Source organism: Mustela nivalis, assembly GCF_964662115.1.
Source record: "Mustela nivalis genome assembly, contig: HAP1_SCAFFOLD_330, whole genome shotgun sequence".
Classification (NCBI taxonomy): domain Eukaryota; kingdom Metazoa; phylum Chordata; class Mammalia; order Carnivora; family Mustelidae; genus Mustela; species Mustela nivalis.
This window is the reverse complement of record NW_028136316.1, coordinates 570,239-593,874: the sequence shown is the minus strand read 5'-3', so window position 1 is coordinate 593,874 and position 23,636 is coordinate 570,239. Positions and strand designations below refer to the sequence as shown.

The following is a 23,636-nucleotide window of genomic DNA, read 5'->3' as shown; positions in this document are numbered from 1 at the left end:
ACGAAGATGAGGAAAAGGAAAACACTTACCCAGTTAGCCAGAGCATTCCTCTCTTGAACTGCGATCTGAAAAAGCCAACACACCAGAAACCCATGTTCAGGGCTCTAAGGGCCACGACCATCACCTGCAGGGGGCGCCAAGGGGTCAGTGTGTTGGACACAACTTCGGTTACCTTGTGGTTGAAGCTGAGGTTAGACTCCTGCAGCTCTTCTCGCATTTCTTCCACTTCTCGTCTGTGAGGGGGGACAACTGTTTTCACCAGACAAAACCCAACACTGGGTGTGATTTTCAATCATCTGCCAATGTGGCCATCCTCCTCTTATCTGTCCCCTCATACAATTGATCCTGACACAGGAAACACTTTCACCTGACTATAATTGGACTGTGGGATCAAAGCTGTTCTTACAGCCTTTCCTTCATCATTTTTCTTTGCCTGCAGGATCAAAACCGACAAAACTTCCTTACCCGTTTTCAATCCTTCCCTCAGTTATCAGATGACAAATGTCTTTTGCCATGAAGCTCTATTCTCCTTTAACTTCTATCCTCGCTATGGTTCCCAGGTTTGCAGAGACCAGCACCATCAGATGCCACTACCGGGCTTATGGGAAAGACTCATCCTAGGACAAACTGTTTTCCTCCAAACACCACCTCAAGGACGCTGGTATGGAGCTAGTTTCCACAGTCATGCCAACACTGGGGATCCGGATATGTTTAGTAACGTAATTGTTTTGTGCCTTATCTTTCTGTGTCAGTTAATTTGCTCTGGATACATCCTCTGAATTTTAGTGTATATTACTTAATTGAGTCCTCAAAATATACAGAGATTAACAATCCAGAGGGAGGTAGGAGTCAAGATGGTGGAGAAATAGCAGGCTGAGATGACATCAGGTAGCAGGAGATGAGCTAGATAGCTTATCAAACCATTCCAAACACCTACAGATCCAACAGGAAATCGAAGAGAATAAGAGCATCAATTTGAGAAACAGAATATCGACTACTTTCTGAAAGGTAGGACCCACGGAGAAGTGAATCCAAAGCGATGGGAAGATAGACCCCGTGGGGAGGGTCCGGCTCCTGACAAGCAACAGAGCACAAATCCAGGACTTTTAAAAGCGATGTGCACTGAGGGACGTCGCTCCAGAGGCTAAACCGGGCTGAAGCCCGTGCAGGGACGGCGTGGCCCCAGGTCCTGCAGGGTCACAGAAGGCCCGGGGGTGTCTGAGTGTCATAGAACATGCAGGTATTAGAGCGGGGAAGCCAGCAACAGAAAGAGAGCCAAGGAGTGACCTCTCAACTCAGCGTTACCTTGAACCGTAATCCATGGCACAGGATCTGGGGAAATCCCCCCAAAAGAGCTCAGCGATCTAAGGGTTTTGGAGACTCCAGGTGGAGCTGTGTGCCAGAGACAGAGACACTTGGTCACAGCCTGCGTGAGGTCTGAGCGCAGCCGGAGGCCAGGGAGAGGGAAATGATGAGTGCTTTTCCCTGAGGGCGCACTGAGGAGTGGGTCCCTGAGCTTTCGGCTCCTCCAAGACAGAGATTGGGAGGCCGCCACTTTCATTACTGATCTCTGGAACTCTACGGAAAGTGTTCAGGAAACAAAATCTCCTGAAAGCGACCCCAGCGGATTACTTAGCCTGGCCTCTGGAAAGGGTGGTGCAATTCCGCCTGGGGCAAAGAGACCTGCGAATCACTACAACAGTCCCCTCCCTGAGAAGATCAACAAGAAGTCCAGCCTAGACCAAGTTCACTTACCAAGGAGAACAGCGAAATACCAGAGGAGGCTAAAGCAAACCATGAATTCATGGCTTTCTCCTCATGATACTTTAGTCTTGCAAAGTTAATTTTTTTAACTTTACTTTTTTATCTTCAGCTAATTTTTTTTTAAACTTTTACCCTTTCTTCTTTTAACGTTTTTTTTAAACTAGTTTATCTTAACAATACTTTTCATTAAAATAATCTTTTTCAAACCTTCATTATTATTGTCACGTTATCCTTCATTATATCTAACTTCAGTTTCTGTATACACATAGGGTTTTTTCTTCTAAAAAATTTGGGGTACAACTTCTTCTAATAGATGAAACTACACCCTAAATCTACCACCGGGCTTGTTCTACTCTCCAGCCTGAGCAATTCTTCTCCACTTTCTTTTTCTTTATTCTCCCAACCAACTTACATATCAACTCTTTCTTTAGAAATTAAAAAAAATTCTTTTCATCTTAATAGTCATATTCCGTCCTTCATTGTGCTTACTCTTATATATGTTTTCCATCCTTTAAAATTTTGGGAGGTAATTTCTTGTAAGAGACAAAAATACACCCCAAATTAAGTGAATGACCCTGTTCTAGTCACCAGACTAATATGTATATATATTTTTCTTTTTTATATTATTTCATTATTTGTATTCTTTTTTAAATTTTTTCCCTGAACCTCCTTTTTCCCCCTTTCTCTCCCACCATGATTTAGGTTCCCTTCTGATTTGGCTCAAGCACACTTTCCTGGGGTCTTTGCCACCCTTTTAGTATTTTATTTGCTCCTTCAAATATTCTTATCTGGACAAAGTGACAAGGCGGAAAAACTCACCACAAATAAAGAACAAGAGACAGTATCGAAGGCTAGGGACCTAATCAATACGGACATTGGTAATATGTCAGATCTAGAGTTCAAAATGACGATTCTCAAGGTTCTAGCCATGCTCTAAAAAGGCATGGGAGATATTAAAGAAACCCTACCTGGAGATATAAAAGCCCTTTCTGGATAAATAAAAGAACCACAGTTTAACCATGTTGAAATCCAAAAAGCTATTAAAGAGGTGCAATCAAAGATGGAGGCTCTTACTGCTAGGATAAATGAGGCAGAAGAAAGAATTAGTGATATAGAAGACCAAATAACAGAGAATAAAGAAGCTGAGCAAAAGAGAGACAAACAACTACAGGACATCTTGGGGAGAATTCCAGAGATAAGTGATACCATAAGACAAAACAACATTAGAATAACTGGGATTCCAGAAGGAGAAGAAGAGAGAGCAGAGCAGAAGGTATATTGGAGAGAATTATTGGAGAGAATTTCCCTAATATGGCAAAGGGAGCAAGCATCAAAATCCAGGAGGTGTAGAGAACCCCCCTCGAAATCAATAAGAATAGGTCCACAACCCGCCATCTAGTAGTAAAATTTACAAGTCTTAGCAACAAAGAGAAAATTCTGACAGCACCCCGGGACAAGAAGTATGTAACATACAATGGTAAAAATATTAGATTGGCAGCAGAATTATCCAAAGAGACCTGGCAGGCCAGCAAGGACTGGCAAGATATATTCAGAGCAATAAATGAGAAAAATATGCAGCCAAGAATACTATATCCAGCTAGACTATCATTGAAAATAAAAGGAGAGGTAAAAACCTTCCAGGACAAACAAAAACTGAAAGAATTTGCAAACACCAAACCAGCTCTACAAAAAATATTGAAAGTGGTCCTCTAAGAAAAGAGAGCCTAAAAGTTGTAGATCAGAAAGGAACAGAGACAACATACAGTAACAGTCATCTTACAGGCAATACAAGGGCACTAAATTCATATCTCTCAATAGTTCCCCTGAATGTAAATGGGTTAAATACCCCAATCAAAAGACAAAGGGTATCAGAATGGATAAAAAAAACAATATCCAACCATATGCTGCCTACAAGAAACTCATTTTAGACCCTAAGACACCTCCATATTTAAAGTGAGGGTGTGGAAAACAATTTACCATGCTAATGAAAATCAGAAGAAAGCTGGGGTGGCAATCCTTCTATCAGATCAATTAGATTTTATGCCAAAGACTATAATAAAAGAGATGAGGAAGGACACTATATCATACTCAAAGGGTCTCTCCAACAAGAAGATCTAACAATTTTAAATATCTATGCCCCTAACATGGGAGCAGCCAACTATATAAACCAATTAATAACAAAATCAAAGAAACACATCAACAATAATTCAAGAAGAGTAGGGGACTTTAACACTCTCCTCACTGAAATGGACAGATCATGCAAGCGAAAGATGAACAAGGAAATAAAGGCCTTAAATGACACACTGGACCATCACAGATGTATTCAGAACATTCCATCCCAAAGCAACAATACATATTCTTCTCTAATGCACATGGAACATTCTCCAAAACAGATCACATCCTGGTTCACAGATCAGGTCTCAACCGGTATCAAAAGATTGGGATCATCCCCTGCATATTTTCAGACGACAATGCTCTGAAGCTAGAACTCAATCACAAGAGGAAAGTTGGAAGGAACTCAAATGACAGAGAAAGGAAGCTAAAGAGCATCCTATTAAAGAATGGATGTCTCAACCAGGAAAATAAAGAAGAATTGAAAAAAAAATCATGGAAACAAATGACAATGAAAACACAATGGTTCAAAATCCGTGGGACACAGCAAAGGCAGTGCTGAGAGGAAAATATATAGCGATACAAGCCTTTCTCAAGAAATAAGAAAGGTCTCAAATACACAACCTAACCCTACACCTAAAGGGGCTGGAGAAAGAACACCAAAGAAAACCTAAACTCAGCAGGAGAAGAGAAATCATAAAGATCAGAGCAGAAATCAATGAAATAGAAACAAACAAACAGGGGCGCCTGGGTGGCTCAGTGGGTTGGGGCTCTGCTTTTGGCTCAGGTCATGATCCCAGGGTCCCGGGATCGAGCCCTGCATCGGGCTCTCTGCTCAGCAGGAAGCCTGCTTCCTTCTCCCTCTCTATGCCTGCCTCTCTGCCTACTGCCTACTTGTGATCTCTCTCTCTGTCAAATAAATACTTAAAATCTTTAAAAACAAACAAACAAACAAACAAAACAATAGAACAAATCAATGAAACTAGGAGCTGGTTCTCTGAAAGAATTAATAAGATTGATAAACCCCTGGCCACACCTATCAAAGGAAAAGAAAAAGGACCCAAATTAATAAAATCACAAAAGAAAGAGGAGAGATCAAACCAACACCAAAGAAATACAAACAATTATAAGTACATATTATGAGCAACTCTTCGCCAACAAATCTGACAATCTGGAAGAAGTGGGTGCACTATCAGATACAATATTATCTATCACAAGTGAGCCAGGAATAAATAGAAAACCTTAACAGACCCATAGCCAGTAGGGAGATTGAAATAGTCATCAAAAATATCCAAACAAATAAAAGCCCAGGGCCAGATTGCTTCCCAGGGGAATTCTATCAAACATTTAAAGAAGAATTAATTCCTATTGTCCCGAAACTGTTCCAAAAAACTGAAATGGTAGGAAAACTTCCAAACTCGTTTTATGAGGCCTGCATCACCTTGATCCCCAAACCAGACAAGGATCCCATCAAAAAAGAGAATTACAGATCAATATCCTTGATGAACACAGACGCAAGAATCCTCACCAAAATACTAGCCAATAGGATCCAAGAGTACATTAAAATGATTATTCTCCACCACCAAGTGGGATTTATTCCAGGGCTGCAAGGTTGGTTCAACATCCGCAAATCAATTAATGTGATACAATACATTAAGAAAAGAACAAGAACCACATGATACTCTCAATAGATGCTGAGAAAGCATTTGACAAAGTACAGCATTCCTTCCTGATCAGAACACTTCAAAGTGTAGGGATAGAGGGCACATATCTCAATATTATCATAGCCATCTATGGAAAACCCACTGCAAATATCATTCTCAATGGAGAAAAACTGAGAGCTTTTCCGCTAAGGCCAGGAACACGGCAGGGATGTCCATTATCACCACTGCTATTCAACATAGTACTAGAAGTCCACGCCTCAGCAATCAGACAACAAAAAGATATCAAAAACATCCAAATCAGCAAAAAAAAAAAAAAAGTCAAACTCTCACTCTTTGCAGATGATATGATACTATATGTGGAAACCCCAAAAGACTTCACTCCAAATCTGCTAGAACTTGTACAGGAATTCAGTAAAGTGTCAGGATATAAAACCAATGCACAGAAATCAGTTGCATTGCTTTACACAACAACAAGACAAAAGGACGAAAATTAAGGAGTCAACCCAATTTACAACTGCACCCAAAACCATAAGATAATTAGGAATACAACTAAGCAAAGAGGCAAAGAAACTATACTAAGAAAACTCTAAAGTACTCATGAAAGAAATTGAGGAAGACACAAAGAAATGGAAAAAGGTTCCATGCACCAGGATTGGAAAAACAAATATTATGAAAATGTCTTTGCTATCTAAAGAAATTCACACATTTAATGCAATCCCTATCAAAATCCCATCCATTTTTTTCAAAGAAATGGAACAAATAATCCTAAAATTTATGTGGAACCAGAAAAAACCTCGAATAGCCAAAGCAATATTGAAAAAGAAAGCCAAAGTTGGTGGCATCACAATTCTGGAATTCAAGCTCTGCTTCAAAGCTGTCATCATCAAGACAGAAGGGTACTGGCACAAAAACTGACACATAGATCAATGGACCAGAAGAGAGAATCCAAAAATACACCCTCAACTCTATGGTCAACTAATCTTCAACAAAGCAGGAAAGAATGTCCAATGTCCAAAGACCGTCTCTTCAACAAATGGTGTTGGGGAAATTGGACAGCCACATGCATTAAAATGAAACTGGACCATTTCCTTACACTACACAGGAAAATAGACTAAAAATGGATGAAGGGCGTCAATGTGAGAAAGGAATCCATCAAAATCCTTGAGGAGAATACAGGCAACAACATCTTCGACCTCAACCACAGCAACTTCTTCCTAGAAACATCATCAAAAGGGAGGAAATCAAAGGCAAAAACAAACTATTGGAACTTCATCAAGACCAAAAGCTTCTGCACAGCAAAGGAAACAGTTAACAAAACCAAAAGACAACTGACAGAATGGGAGAAGATATTTGCAAACGACATATCAGATAAAGGGCTAGGATCCAAAATCTATAAAGAGCTTCGGAAACTCAACACCCAAAGAACAAATAATCCAATCAAGAAACGGCAGAGGACATGAACAGACATTTCTGCAAAGACATCCAGATGGCCAACAGACACATGAAAAATTGCTCCACATCACTCGGCATCAGGGAAATACAAATCAAAACCACAATGAGATACCACCTCACACTAGTCAGAATGGCTAAGATTAACAAGTCAGGAAATGACAGATGCTGGTGAGGATGCATAGAAAAAGGAACACTCTTACACTTTTGGTGGGAATGCAAGCTGGTGCAACCACTCTGGAAAACAGCATGGTGGTTTCTCAAAAAGCTGAAAATAGAGCTACCCTATGACCCAGCGATTGCACTACTGGCTATTTACCCTAATGATACAAACGTAGTGATCTGAAGGGCCACGTGTACCTGAATGTTTATAGCAGCAATGTCCACAATAGCCAAACTACGGAAAGGACCTAGATGTCCATCAACAAATGAGTGGATAAAGAAGATGTGGTATACATATACAGTGGAATACTATGAAGCCATCAAAAGAAATATCTTGCCATTTGCGATGACGTGCATGGAACTAGAGGGAATTATCCTTATCGAAAGAAGTCGATCGGAGAAAGACAACTATCATATGGTCTCCCTGATATGAGGAAGTGGAGATGCAACGTGGGGGGTTGTGGGGTAGGAAAAGAATAAATGAAACAAGATGTCACAAAATAAACTGAGGGATGCTGGGGGGAAGGTTGTAGGGAGAGGATGGTGGGGTTATGGACACTGGGGAGGGTATGAGCTATGGTGAGTGCTGTGAAGTGTGTAAGCCTGGTGAATAACAGACCTGTACACCTGGGGCTAAGAATTCATCATAGGTTTATAAGAAAATTAAAAATTTTAAAAAAATCCAAAGGGAACTTTTCAGGAGCCAATAGTATGTAGTGTCTGAACTTACCCGTACTTCTCCATTTCTTCTTCAGTTACTTTCAGATATTTATCGGCAGCTAACAGCTCATTCTTAGTTGCATTCAATTCATACAGTTTCTCTTCTAGCTTCCTAAGATGGGAGAGATATATACATTGTCCAGTAGCCACGGTCCTGAATTTTTGCCATTTATTCTTCCAGCACACTTGATGGCCTATGGTGGAATGTCCCCGCTAAAAGCACAGACTGACAACACAACAGGGAAATGAATGAAGGCCCCATTTAAGGTTGAAGAAACATCGAACTCTTGCTGCTGGCCAAGCTCCCTGCAATCGGGGCTGTCTTTTTACTTGTCTACTTTAATTCATTCACTATGTCACCAAATAATATTGCACTCTGTGCCCTCTTGGAATACGTCTTTGGTTTGAGAAGGTGAAGGCTCATTTCAATTCAAAGTGAAAAGCCAAGCCTGATGAGCTACACTCATTAGGATGAATAGGGGACCATCATTAGTCTCTGTGGGGAGCCCTGATCCTCAGACCAAGGCTGTGCCCCCACATTCAGCCCAAAGGAACTTCCAGAATATGGCTTCACTGGTATGGAAACTCACTCCCACACATCTCTAGGCTTTAGATGTACAACCCCTGGCCCCTCGTGAAAGATCCTGGAATAGGAAAAGGCCAATCGTAGTGCTGAAAATATGTCCTTAAATAATCCATGTGAACTGTCACATACTCAGGGTGTTATCACAGTGGAACATAGTTCAGATGTAAATCTGTCAACTCCAATGACTCGACCTTTATTTAAAAAAAAGATTTTATTTATTTATTTGACAGAGAGAGATCTCAAGTATGCAGAGAGGTAGGCAGAGCGGGGGGGAGCAGGCTGCCCACTGAGCAAAGAGCCCAATGCAGGGCTCCATCCCAGGGGGACCATGAACTCAGCCGAAAGCAGAGGCTCTAACCTACTGAACCACCCAGGCGCCCCAAGTAAACCTTCTTGACCAAGACCAACTTCATGGATGGTGAAGGCAGCAAATGGTGATGCTTAGAAAGGTTGGTCTGCTGGGCTGCCCTCAACTCTTTTGTTCATGGTGTTCATTCACAAGGATTCAACAGGACACTTGTCAAGAATCTCATGCAGAAAGACTTAGGGACAGACAAAAGCTCTAGAAAGAGAAGGACAGGAGCATCTGCTTTTGGTCTCTCAACCATCCTTCAGCAAATGTCTTCTGGAGCGGCAGTCAGTGTGTGGCTCAGGGATATGGTGTTGAAGAGAGAAAGGTGGTCAGGACACTGGACCTGCCCCAAGAAGGTCCTGAAGTATGTAAATTAAAAGTAAGACTCCTTTCTTTGCCTGAATTGTGTTCTAACAGCAGAAATAAAAGTAATGAAATATTATTATTATTATTATTATTATTATTAAAATTATTATTATTTCAAAGATTGATTTGAGAGAAGGAAAGAGTGAGGGGAGTGGGTCTTTACCAATGAACAGAACCCAAGTGCCTATGAGAGAGAGTGGCCCCCACCACCGATGTGGGACGGAATAACACAAAGCTGATTCCCCAGGGTAGACAGGGAACAGTTTTGCTTTTCCACATGAATGAGGGACTCCAACGTCCTTATCTCCTCCTGAGAAATAAAAGGACACACTGGACAAGAGAGAAAACTTGTGACTGAATGCACCCAATTTCTAAAGAGCACATGAAGAAACATGATAATCAGATGGAGAAGAAGGAAGCCTAGGAGAAAGCCAGCCTGGCAGTGAGAGCCAGTTCCCGGAGGACACATCAGTAAATTCTAGAACAGGCGAGTGAATACAAAGTAAATGAACAAGCAACCTTTTGGGGACAGGTTGGAATTCAACAAGCGAAGCTCTCGTCCAGCCAGCAAAGATGAGACTTAATGAAACTGCAGGCTTTGGTTGGGATCCAAGAGACATACACCTAGAAAATCGTGTGGAGGGGCACCAGGATGGCTCAGTAATTATCTGCTTAAAAGTATTTGGTACAGGTCATGATCCCAGGGTCCTGCAACAGAGCCCCACACTGGACTCCCTGTTCGGTGGGAAGCCTGCTTCTCCCTCTTGCACTCCCCCTGCTTGTGTTCTCTCGCGCGCGGTGTCTCTTTCTGTCAAATAGATAAATAAAATCTCTTTAAGAAAGAAAGAAAGAAAGAAAGAAAGAAAGAAAGAAAGAAAGAAAGAAAAGGAAAAGAAAATCAGGTGGACAGGAAATACCCTGGCCTTCTAAGGTATTGGGCTGCAGCGAATGATCTCAGTTGTACACCAGATAAAGGGACCCAGTATTGCTGGAGCCCCAGCACACTTTCCACAAAGAAACTTTCCCTGTTTCTGCAGGAAGAGAATTCCATTTTTCTCTGCACATTCTGGACCCAAGTCTCATACTGAACAAGAAATGGACCTAATGCAGGAGTGGTCAGAGCACGTGAGGAAAGTTAAAATGAAAGGACAATGTAGACTGATCCAGAGGGGATCCACGTATCAAAGTGATTAATGCTGGTACCTTCCCTCTTCTTCCCCAATGAATCACACAATAACATGTGGCAAGTCATTAGAACAGAAAGGAAAATTCAGGTTACACAAATCAAGACAGGAAGGGCAGGCACAATTCTACAGAACGCATTTGGCAAAAGTACACAAAGATCCAATTCCAGAAGATCTAAATACTTGCTGCCACGAAAATTCATACAACAATATCTATGACAAGACAGCAATAGCTTACTTTTCTGCAGTCAGTTTTCGGTTTTCAGAGAACTCCACCACCATATCCAATTTTTTCTTTAGCAGGTTCAATTCTGCTTCTTTAGCTGTTTTCTGATAGCTCAGGGCATTACACTGGTCTTCCAGGAATGTTTTCCTTTCTGTAAAGGATGAGTTTAATTTTCTATGTTTGTGCCATGACCTGAGAACTTGGTTTCAATGGGGAAAGGAGAAGGGCAAGGCCGTGAAGGCAGAAAGGCATTCTCTCCCTGCCCGATGCAAACTCATTGCCACCATATGGAGATTTCATCCCCCCAAACAAGGTACCTTTAAGTTCTTGGTTTTTTGATTTCAAGGCTCTCAGCTCTTGATCCGCCAGTGCATCTTGGGCCTTTAAGACAGATTTGAGAAAAGACATATGAGGGCACCTAACAGGACAGGATCATGGAGGGCAACAAAGAAAGCCCTTGAGGCATAAAAGGAATAAGGGGCACGTAAAGAAACTAGTTCATGTCAAAAAAACGCACAAATGGCTTTCTTAGAGGAACTGATATAAAATAATATTCTACTATACAAATTGGGCTTGCTATCATCCTTCACTGCTCACGTATTTTGTGGGATTTTCTACGTAACTTGGAGGGCAGCGCTGAATGATGTGATGATTACCCAGCTGTGAAATAAACCATACTTCCTAGGCCTTGAAATTGCAAATCTCATCGGGGTGGTCCTAAGTGAAATCACAGCTCACGGTTCAGTAGTAGTTGCTGTTCCCAGATGCCCACGCTCTACTATGCAAACAGCACACGAGTACACTGCACTCACCTCACCCAATGAACCAAAATCTCTTCCACCTTTTTGATGTTCTCCTTCAAGAAAACATATTGAATGAGTAACAATGATTCATTCCTTGGGGCACCTGGGTTGCACCTGGGTGGCCCAGTCTGTGGAGTGTCTGACTCCTGCTTTCATTTGCCTCAAGTCCTGATCTCAGGGTCATGGGACTGATCCCCGCATCAGGCGAAACACTCGGCACGGTGTCTGCTTGGCATTCTCTCTCTGTCTCCTTCAGACCCCCTCCCCTCACTCTTTCCTTCTCTCAAATCAATCTTTGAAATAATAATAATAATAATAATAATAATAATAATAATATTTTATTACTTTTATTTCTGCTGTTAGAACACAATTCAGGCAAAGAAAGGAGTCTTACTTTTAATTTACGTACTCCAGCAAGGGAACGCTCATGTTCTCTCTTCGTTTCTGCTTGCTTCTTTGCTTCCCTGGCCTATAACAAATATGAAAAAGAATCAGAAGTCCAAAATAGCATGTTAAAGAAACCTATATTTGTGACTCCTTTCACAAAGAAGGAGGCAGTACTCTACGTTTGTGAAGCTTCTCTTACTCAAGGACCATTTCTGGGTTGCATGATATAGATAGATAGAATGAACTACCAGAGGGTAAGTAACCAATATGAAATCACAAAAAAAATATTTGAACATACCCTCTTCTCCCAACTCGCTATGTTTTTTTCAAGATCCCTGTTTTCATTTTTAAGGTTATTAATCTTCATCTTGATTTGGTCTAAAGTAACTGAAAGGAGAAAAAAGAATTTTAAGATAATTAGCAAAAACAGCGACATTGAATAATCCCAATATATTAGCACCAGAGTACATTCTCTGACACTTGGGTGTCACTAACTTGCTAGCATTCCCATTGTGCCTGAAGGAAGCATGTTGTAGCAGCATTTGAAACCTAAGACATTCTGTATCAGTGAGATTCCTACTTAAAATGTTTTTCAAACATAGAAAAAGAAACAATCGAATGCTTTCTCATTTTTCTCCCAACTGTAAGCACCATTCTTGGAAAATTCAAACCTTGCATATGCCAATGTCATCGCCAGAGATGTGCCCGAAAAATCAAGCATCCTAGCAACTAACATCTCTCTCCTCCAGTGATTCAGATACAAAAGCAGGTCCCTGCAAACAACCCATAATGAGCAAAACTATACTTTGTTCCTGCTCAGTGGAACGTCCACTTCCAGGTCCTACTTGGAATTCCACACAAGGAAAGCTCAAGATATCAGGTGAGTGACAACTCACAGGCCTTCAGAAACTTTCTGCTGCTCCCAGATCGCCTTTCATGGACCCCAGGCTGGGGGCTCTGGAGGACAAGATCTCTGCTATAAACACACTTGGGTACAATCTCCACATTACAGACAGTCTTTGGAGGCCCTGGATAATGCACAAGCCTGAGAAGACAAGCTTTTTTCATCACAACAGGAGAATGTTACCCTCCACCCTTAAAGGATAACAACACTCGTGAGGAGACTGATGGCAGCTGCATAACACTTGTAAGGTCTAGAACACAGACTCCTCTAAGAGCCACTTAATTTTCTCATCGTGGGGCACCTCGGTGGCTCAGTTGGTTAAGGGTCTGCCTTCTGCTGGAATCAGGATCCTGGGTCCTGGGATCACATCCCACATCCAACTCTCTGCTCAGCAAGGACCTGCTTCTCCCTCTCTGTCTGCCTCCCACTCTGCCTCCTTGTGCTCTCTCTCTATATATATCAAGTGAATAAACAGAATCTCTTAAAAAAATAATTCTCTCATCTTGCCTCAAAGTGCAAACTTCTCTTCTCCTGACGCACTGTGAGCACTCTCCTGCTCTGAGACCTCTCTTCTCACCAGTACCACTTCCACACTCACAACAACGAACAACGACATTCAATGGTTTCCTAAGTGCCAGGTGGCCACCCAGGCCGTCAACAGCCAGCACCATGGAATCACCACAATCCATGATCCCCACACACTATCCATTATCCCCGCTGGCACAGGCTCTATTCCATTCATTTTCCCCTGGTAGGCAACGACCCCTCCACTTCAGACTTAAAACCACAGTTTACTTCTCTCCTGTAACACACGCTCTGCATGGCAATATCTGCCTTCTTCCCTACGTGTAGCCGGTTTGCTAGACTCAGAGAGTTTTCCCCTCTTGACATTTCACCAAGAGCCGGCTCATGGTGAAGTACTCACTCCAGACCTCACGCTGTCATCATCACTTGCCTCCTAAACATGTCTCTGCAAAATTACACCTTGTATTCTCCCTAGTCCCACGAAGATTTCCTTCTCCTGGTCTCTTAGAGATGGCAACTCCCTCCACACTGTCACTTAGACTCCACATGGGGAAGAGAAGCATTTTCAAGACTTAAGTCAGTGAGACATCAGAAGTCACCATATTTATCCCTCATCAAATTAAACACACATCAAATACGGGTACTGAGAATTTTTGGCAAAGAAAACTGAAGCCCCAAATCTTACCTTCGTATTGTCGAGGCTTTATCTAAGAGAGGAAGAAACAAAGATAAGCTGGATGACAAAACATATTATGAGTAATAATCTATAGTACAGATAGTACCACAATTATAATCCGAAGATATGACAACAATCACTTTGCTTAGCAGCATGAATTCACAGGATTAAAAAGGAAGATAAAATTAGAATTTCTGATGAAGTCATCATGGCTCACAATCAATTTATGATAAAGAGCACAAGTGTGTTTAACTTATTTTTGCCCCCAAATTCTATTCACATAGTAGTCAATGAATGTTCAACCTATTCAATTTTGACAAGGGATCATGCAGACATTGAAAATATATCCATTAATTCATTATTTCCCTAGCTTTTTTTTTATGTTAGTCACCACACAGTCTGTCATTAGTTTTTGTTTTCTTGTTTTTTTTTAAATTTATATTTTATTTATTTTCAGCCTAACAGTATTCTTTGTTTCTGTACCACACCCAGTGCTCCATGCAATCCATGCCCTCTCTAATACCCACCACCTGGTTTCCCCAACCTCCCAATCCCAAGACTTAAAACCCCTCAGATTGTTTTTCAGAGGCCATAATCTCTCATAGTTCACCTCCCCTTCCAATTTCCCCCAACTCCCTTCTCCTAACTCCCCATGTCCACCATGCTCCACCAATAAGTGAAACCATATGATAACTGACTCTGTTTGTTGCCTTATTTCACTCAGCATAATCTCCTCCAGTCCCATCCATGTTGCTAAAAAAGCTGGGTATTTGTCCATTCTGATGGAGGCATAATACTCCATAGTGTATATGGACCACATCTTCCTTATCCATTCGTCCGTTGAAGGGCATCTTGGTTCTTTCCACAGTTTGGCAACCGTGGCCATTGCTGCTATAAACACTGGGGTACAGATGGCCCTTCTTATCACATCTGTATCTTTGGGGTAAATACCCAGTAGTGCAATGGCAGCTCATAGAGAAGCTCTATTTTTAATTTCTTAAGGAATGTCCACACTGTTCTCTAATGAGGCTGCACCAACTTGCATTCTCACCAACAATGGAAGAGGTTTCCCCTTTCTCCACATCCTCTCCAACACATATTGCTTCCCGTTTGGTTAATTTTGGCCATATCTCAATGTGGTTTTAATTTGAATCTCCCTGAGGGCTAGTGATGATGAACAATTTTTCATGTGTCTGATAGCCATTTGTATGACTTCATTGGAGAAGTGTATGTTCATACCTTCTGCCCATTTTTTGATATGATTATCTATTTTGTGTGTGTTGAGTTTGAGGTGTTCTTTGTAGATCTGGATATCAACCTTTTGTCTGTACTGTCATTTGCGAATATCCTTTTCCATTCCGTGTGTTGTCTCTATGTTTTATTGACTGTTTCCTTTGCTGTGCAGAAGCTTTTGATTTTGCTGAAGTCCCAAGTTTATTTTGGCTTTTGTTTCCTTTGCCTTTGGGGACATATCTTGAAAGGAGTTGCTGTGGCTGATATCGAAGAGATTACTGCCTATGTTCTCTTCTAGGATTCGGATGGATTCCTGTCTCACGTTGCCATCATTTATCCATTTTGAGTTTATATTTGTGTATGGCATAAGAGAATGGTCGAGTTTCATTCTTCTACATATAGCTGCCCAGTTTTCCCAGCACCATTTATTGAAGAGACTGTCTTTTTTCCACCATATATTTTTTCCTGCTTTGTCAAAGATTATTTGCCCATAGAGTTGAGGGTCAATATCTGGGCTCTCTACTCTGTTTCACTGGTCTATGTGTCTGTTTGTATGCCAGTACCATGCTGTCTTGGTGATCACAGCTTTGTAGTAAAGCTTGAAATCAGGTAACGTGATGCCCCACATTTTATTTTTGTTTTTCAACATTTCCTTTGCGATTCGAGGTCTCTTCTGATTCCATATAAATTTTTGGATTATTTGCTCCAGGTATTTGAAGAATACTGGTGAAATTTTGATTGGAATGGCATTAAAAGTATAGACATTTTAACAATGTTTATTCTTCTGATCCAAGAGCATGGAATGGTCTTCCATCTTTTTGTGTCTTCTTCAATTTCCTTCTTGAGTGTTCTGTAGTTCTCGAGTACAGATCCTTTACTCCTTTGATTAGGTTTATTCCCAGTATCTTATGGTTCTTCGTGATATTGTAGATAGAATCAGTTCTCTCATTTCCCTTTCTGTATTTTCATTGTTAGTGTATAAGAAATCCTCTGATTTCTGTACATTGACTTTGTATCCTGCCACATTACTGAATGGCTGTATGAGTTCTAGTAGTTTGGGGGTGGGGTCTTTTGGGTTTTCCATATAAAGAATCATGTAATCTGCAAAGAGAGAGAGTTTGACTTCTTCATTACCAATTTGGATACCTTTTATTTCCCTTTGTTGTCTGATTGCTGTTGCTAGGACTTCTAATACCATGTTGAACAAGAGTGGCGAGAGTGGACATCCTTGTCGTGTTCCTGATCTCAACAGGAAGGCTGCAAGCTTTTTCCCATTGAGAATTATATTTGCTGTGGGTCTTTCATAGATAGATTTGATGGAGTTCAGGAATGTTCTTTGTATCCCTATACTTTGAAGCGTTTTAATGCATCGGATGCTGGATTTTGTCAAATGCTTTTTCTGCATCGATTGAGAGGACCATGTGGTTCTTCTCTCTTCTCATACTAATTTATTCTATCACATTGATTGATTTGCAAATGTTGAATCATCCTTGTAGCCAAGGGATGAATCCCACCTGGTCATGGTGGATAATCTTTTTAATAAGCTGTTGGATCCTGTTTGCTAAGAATTTCTTGAGAAGATCTTAGCAACAGTGATATTGATTCATCAGTGATATTGATCTGAAATTCTCCTTTTTGGTAGCGTCTTTGCCTGGTTTGGGAATCAGGGTAATGCTGGCTTCATAGAAAGAATCTGGGAGTTTTCCTTCTGCTTCAATTGTCTGAAACAGTTTCAGGAGAATAGGTGTTATTTCTTCTTTGAAAGTTTGGTAGAATTCCCCTGGGAATCCGTCAGGACCTGGACTCTTGTTTTGGGGAGATTTTTGATCACTGCTCCAATCTCATTACTAGACATCGGCCTATTCCGGTTGTTGAATTCTTCCTGGTTCCATTTTGGGAGTTTATAGTTTTCCAGGAATGCATCCATTTCATCTAGGTTGCTAAGCTTATTGGCATATAAACTGTTGATAATAACTTCTGATGATTGGTTCTACTGCCTTGGTGTTTATTGTGATCTCTCCCTTTTCATTCATAATTTTATGAATTTCGGCTTTCTCTCTTTTCTTTTGGATTAGTGTGACCAATGGTTTATCGATCTTATTGATTCTTCCAAAAACCAGGTTCTAGTTTCATTGATACGTTCTACTGTATCTCTGGTTTCTACCTCATTGATCTCAGCTCTAATCTTGATGATTTCCATTCTTATGTGTGGAGTTGGTTTGATTTGTTGTTGATTCTTCAGTTCTTTAAGGTGTAGAGCCAGCTGCTGTGTTCTGAAGTTTTCAATTTTTTTGATGGAGACTTGGGTGGATATGTATTTCCCCCTTAGGACCACCTTTGCTGTATCCCATAGGTTTTGGACCAAAGTGTCTTCATTCTCATTCGTTTCCATGAATTGTTTCAGTTTTTCTTTGATCTCCTGGTTGATCCAAGCATTCTTAAGCAAGGTGGTCTTTAGCTTCCAGTTATCTGAGTTCCTTCGGAACTTTTCCTTGTGATTGAGCTCCAGTTTCAAAGCATTGTGATCTGAGAATATGCAGGGAATCATCTAAGTCTTTTGGTATCAGTTGAGTCCTGATTTGTGACCCAGTATGTGGTTTATTCTTGAGAAGGTTCCACGTGCACTTGAGGAAAATGAGTATTCTGTTGTTTTAGGGTGGAATGTTCTGAATATATCTATGAGATCCTCTGGTCCAATGTGTCATTCAATGCTCTTGTTTCTTTACTGATTTTCTGTTTCGATTATCTATTTCTGAGAGAGGCGTGTTAAGATCTCCTACTATTAATGTATTCATATCAGTATGACTCTTTATCTTGATTAACAGTTTTCCTGTGTAATTGGCTGCTCCCATAGTGGGGGCATAGATATTTACGATTGTTAGATCATCTTGGTGGTTAGTTCCTTTAAGGATTATGTAGTGTCCTTATGTATCTCTGACTACAGTCTTTAGTTTAAAATCTCATTTATCTGATATGAGAATTGCTACCCATCCTTCTTTTGAGGCCCATTGGCATGAAAGATGCTTCTCCATCCCTTCACTTTCAGTCTGGGTATATCTTTAGGTTCAAAATGGGTCTCTTGTAGACAACATATGGATGGGTCCTATCGTTTTATTTAATCTGCAACCCTTTGCCATTTTATGGGAGCATTTAGGCCATTTTCATTGAGAGTGATATTGATAGATATGTTTTTATTGACATCGTGCTACCTTTTAAGTCTTTCTTCCTGTAGATTGTCTCTATATTTCTGTTCAATACTATTCTTAGGATTTTTCCTCTTTTATAGAACTCCCCCCTTAATATTTCCTGCAGTATCGGCTTGGTGGTTGTGTAGTCTTTTAAGCCTTGCCGATCCTGGAAACTCTTTATCTCTCCATCCATTTTGAATGTCAGTCTTGCTGGATAAAGTATTTTTGGCTGCATATTATTCTCATTTAGTGCCCTGAATATCTTGCCAGCCCTTTATGGCTTGCCAGGTCTCTGTGGAGAGGTCTAATACTATTCTCATAGGCTTTCCTCTGTAAGTAAGGAGCCTCTTAGTGCTAGCGGCTTTCAAGAGATTATACCTACAATTATGATTCCTCAATTTGACTATCAGGTGTCTTGATGTTTTTCTGGAATCTATAATCTTGGGTGGAGAACATTTGGTCTCTAGTACATGAATTCTGGTTCTTCACTAGATTGGGAAATTTTCATGAAGGTCTTGTTCCACTATATCTTCTAGACTTCTTTCATTCTCCTCCCCTTCAGGGATTCCAATAATTCTGACGTTGGAACGTTTCATGGCATCATTTATTTCCCTGATTCTGTTTTTGTGGTTTCTAATCTGTTTGTTCCAGGCTTCGTCTTGAACTTTCTCTCTATCTGTTTGTCCTCCAGATCACTAATTCTATCTTCTGTCTCAGTTACCCTAGGTTTGAGAGAATTTAGATTAGATTGGAACTCATTGCGAGCATTGTGAACATCAGCCCTGGTAACTTTTAACACTGCCCTAACATTGTGAACATCCTGTCTGGTCGCTTTCAGCACGGCCCTAATCAATTGCACTTGGTCATCCATGGCTTTCTCCAACCTAGCTATTGCCTGGATAAATGTTAGCCTGAATTCTCTTTTCGACATATTGTCTATATTGATAGCCCTTAGCTCTGTTGTGGAAGGTCCATCCTCTGTATTTTTCTTCTGTTGGGATTCCTCCTCCTAGTAATTTTGGTGAGAGATGACTGAACAGATGTAGCTGGATGTATCGACCGTGGTGCAGTCAGGGTGCACTCTGGAACACTTCTGAGCAATCAGGATTCCCCACCAAAATGAGAGAAAAAAGACAAGAAAAAGAAAAAAATAATAGATAGAGACAGGAAAGAAAGGAAAGATGAAAGAGAAGGTTCAGCCCAAATGCGCCCCAAGGTAAGATTTATGAGGTATACAAACAAAAGACAAACAAAAAGACTGATAAAAGTATATAACAAGAGAAAATATATAAATATATGCAAATACAGGAATAACCTTGTTGAAAAGAACCCCAAGTGTAAGATTTATATACTATCAGGACAAACACAAAAACACAGAAACACTAGTGGAAGAAAAAGATGGGAGAGTGGTTATAAATTCTCAGTGTGGGCAAGGAAGGTTGTTTTGATCCTTGCTGGATGTAATTGATATGTTTGTTAAAGGACTCAACTTTCCTAGGATAAAGGGGGATTAAAAATTGGTTTACCTATAGGGGTAGTATTGATTGGGGAATGGGGATTACTTTGAAGTTTAACTCTATATGAATATTAGAAAATAAAAATAAAAAAGGAATAAACTAAACTAAACTAAAATTTTTAAAAATTCAAAAAATAGAAGTGCAAAAGAGAAACACAGGTGTATGCAACAAAAAGTTTAGGTTGGAAATTTATTATGGAATTTGATGTGCTGGACAGTTCTCTGTGATGGTAGATAGGTTAAACAATTATCTATTTACAAAAAATGAGGCAGAATAGTGGGAACAAATTAAAAATAAAAGTTGTCCTATGAAGTAGTGGTGGTGGTTCTCTCGTAGTCTTTTTTTTGTTTTTTTTTTCTTTTGATTGGTTTTCTTGGGGATGTGCCTGCCACGTTGGTTTTCAGTCAGTAATGTTCCCTGAGTTAAGTCCTCCAGTCCCCTTCTAGGGGGTGGGCTATGAGGAAACCGGTTTTTTCAGGCTTTTGTTCTCTGGAGGTTTTTATGTTTGTTCACCTTCCCCCGCCACCTCGCCTTGACCTCTTTTGATGGTTTTCCTAGGTTTAGAGGAAAGCAAACTGTACCCTGACCTCCCTCTCAGAGAGAAGCCTCAGTCTGTTCTTCTGTGGGTGTTGCAGAGCCCATATAAATTTCCCCTTGGCTGCTGGCAGAGTAGGTTCTGAGTCACGGTCCCTGGGGACACAGGATCTTCTGCTTGTACCCAAAAGCAAGGCAGCGGAGGCTGTCTGGGATCTCCAGACCGCCAGAGAGGTTCTAAGCAGCGATCGCACACTGAGATTTTCCCGCTGGCCCAGGCTGGGAGTGCTTAGTCTTTCTGGGTCTAAGAGCACCCGGCTTGCATGCACCTCTTTCGGGGGAGTCTGTGGGTCGCGTGCACGTCTCAGGCTCTGAGAACCGGTGCAGTTCCGAAAGCACCAGGGTGAGCCTTTGAGCACCTCTCTCCTGGCAGTTTGGGGTGCGTTTGTTAGGCTCTGAAACAATGGCGCATATCAAAGAGCGCTGGCTGGGCCTTTGTACCTCTCTCAGGGGAGGGTGAGGGAGGCACACATTAGAGGCTCTGTAGCAGGGCTCACAAGTTCTGCCGTCCTGTGTGGCTCCCATCCCCTCACAGGAGCCAGAACCCACGCAATCGCTGGTTTGCTGGCGGCTCTGGGACCAAGATCTGGTTTCTTTGTCACACTGTCTCTAGCTCAGAGGCAGGGAAGGCTGTCCTGGGACCGGGGACTTAAGCCCCTGTCCCTAGCTTCCCCGATTCCCACAATTTACCCCCCACGTTCCTTTGCTCTTTTGGAGTGCTTTCACCAGTCTCCAAGTTAATGCTGGTCCCCAGACACTGGGCAAGCTCGCTCGTATTTGGGTATTACTTTCCAACTGGTCAGCTCTGGTGGCTCCCTCCCCCTTTTGTTTATCTTGCAATATCAGCCCGCCTTTCCCACTCTGCTTTACCTGCCCATTGGCGACTTCTGCCCCTGTAGAGATCCAGATGTGTAAAATTCTGATCTCAGGCTGATTTCATGGGTGATCAGAGTTCTTTGGTAGGTAATCAGCTCGCTTTAGAGTACACGTTGAAAAGGTGCCTCTTCCTACTTTCCCACGTCATCTTGTCCCTTCTGTCATTAGTTTTTGATGTAATGTTCCAGGATACACTGTTTGCGTATATCATCCAGAGCTCCATGAAGTCGGTACCCTCCTTATTACCCATCACCAGGCTCCTCATACCCCTCTCCTCTAAAACACTCAGTTTGCTTCCCAGAGTCCACAGTCTCTCATGGTTCATCTCCCCCTCTGACTCTTCCCCCCCCCAATTCATTTTTCCCTTCCTTCTCCAAATATTCCCTATGCCATTCCTTATGTTCCACAAATAAGTGACCAAAGGATAATTGACTTTCTCCACTGGACTTATTTCACTTAGTATATTTCCCTCACATTTTTGCAACCCAGTATCTGCAGTTCTGAAGTACAGAACCTGGGACTATTTTAAAATCCTGAAAGAAAGAAAATGGAAGGAAGGAGGAAAGAAGGCAGGCAGTGTCAAGGATATGCCACGTCTTTCCTTCTCTACAAAGCTATGTTGAAACCTTACAAAGAGTTGGCTGTTTGCTGAATTCACACACAGTTATGGCATATGAGGTGCTATGAAGTTTCCCAGACTGTTTAAATGCAGTGTCATCAAAAAGAAGTAAAAGCCATCGGTTGAGATAAAGAGTGGCCCATTATGAGATGAAGCATAAGCCATGACAGAAATGACAGCTGATGGTTCCAAAAAGGGGAGTGAGGCAATTCAGATTTGAGTCACCCTCATGTTATTATAGCTCAATAACATCTAGGCAAGACCTCATTTTGACACCATTAACATATTTCCTGTTTTAAAAGTTTTACAGGATGATGAGAGGCTGGGGCCAACCCCCAAATCTTGCCAGGATATTGGAATATCACCATGCTATCAATAAACCAGTCATAGTATGTTGTTGGGGAGAGTGCATCAGGGGAGGGGAATCAAAAAGCCATGGTTATTCCTTTAATTTCACATGTTGATTAGGAACCTCTGAGCTCCCCTGGCCCATGTCACCAGCCACATGGGCAGGGGAAGTGGAAAGGTCGATGGCTACACCAAATATATAATATTTTTCTTTTCTCTTTGAAGGGAAGTTTTCTCCATTGTGAGGGAGAGGGGGAATAGTCCCAAGGAGAAAGAAACTCAAAAGACTTCTTTCTTCTTACAAAGGTCTGCCCTCAAATGAAACTATGTCTCCAGAGTCTAACTGGGGGTTTCCCAAAGACTCAGCCACAGAGGTGAGGGAAATCCTCAACTCCAGTGCCATCTCCTCCCTGTCTCACCGGCGAGGACCTCAGTCTAACCCCGAGCCAGAGAAGCAGAAAACCTCACCCTAACTCCCACTTACCTCCCTTCCTTCAGCAGGACACAGTATCTAGCTTTCAACACAACCCTACAAGGCATGCTGCAGGTAAAAACCATGACAGCAAGCACGAGAATCACACTTCCTGTGGCAGAAGTGATGGGGAGAGCAGGCTGGACTTTCAAGTCTCTTTGATATATGATACTGGGTCTAAGGGAAAAGTGCACAAGAGGAAGAAGAGATGGTAAATGTGGGCAGAGATAGGAAACTCTAAGATTGTAACATGTTGTCTAGAAAGACAACAACACCATTATAAAAATCAAGAGTGCTTGCGGTGGCTTCATGAAGACACTCAAAATAAACCAGAGGAAAGAATCATTGACAGGAAAGAAACTTCCAAAAGAGAAACACAAAGACAAAAATTACACAGACAACACAGAAAACCCAAGACTGATAGGTCATTACAAAATGTGTAACACACACATAACAGGAATACCTATTCCTATAGGAGAGTGGATGGAGAGCTATTTGAAGCAATAATGACAGAGGATTGACTGAAATTAATGGAGTAACCTAATCAAGATCCAGGAAAATCAAAACATTGAAAGAAGGATAAATACCAAAACACACACACAAACAATGAACCAAAAACACCAATGTTTCCTAATCTAGAATATTCAGCTACAGATCATTAAAGACAAAGAAATTGTTCTGGAAATCTGGAGCAGGTATTGGGAGTGGGTGTGGGAATGGGAGAGGGGAGCAGAAACACCTTACTCCAGAGAAAAAGGATAAGAACGACATCACACTTCTTTTCAGAATCCATGCCATCTAGAAGGATGAAGTGTTTATATTGTTTAAAGGAACATCGAGCTAGAAACCTGTGGCCAGTGAAATGGTCCTTCAACACACACTACAGAGTAAGGAAACCCGTCCGGAATA

General features: G+C 41.4%; 1 protein-coding gene across 1 annotated transcript in view; it reads right to left on the bottom strand.

Moving 5' to 3' along the window:
• The window catches only part of LOC309857084 (uncharacterized protein), a gene marked incomplete at both ends in the record, with an annotated part of 58,135 nt that overhangs the window by 2,457 nt on the left and 32,042 nt on the right, over positions 1 to 23,636 (bottom strand). The window contains 8 exons of the mRNA XM_082749966.1: positions 30 to 65; positions 173 to 233; positions 7,882 to 7,983; positions 10,598 to 10,736; positions 10,903 to 10,966; positions 11,783 to 11,857; positions 12,074 to 12,162; positions 13,890 to 13,911. Coding sequence (XP_082606092.1) covers positions 30 to 65; positions 173 to 233; positions 7,882 to 7,983; positions 10,598 to 10,736; positions 10,903 to 10,966; positions 11,783 to 11,857; positions 12,074 to 12,162; positions 13,890 to 13,911 — 588 coding nt within the window. The remainder of the gene's footprint in view (positions 1 to 29; positions 66 to 172; positions 234 to 7,881; positions 7,984 to 10,597; positions 10,737 to 10,902; positions 10,967 to 11,782; positions 11,858 to 12,073; positions 12,163 to 13,889; positions 13,912 to 23,636) is intronic.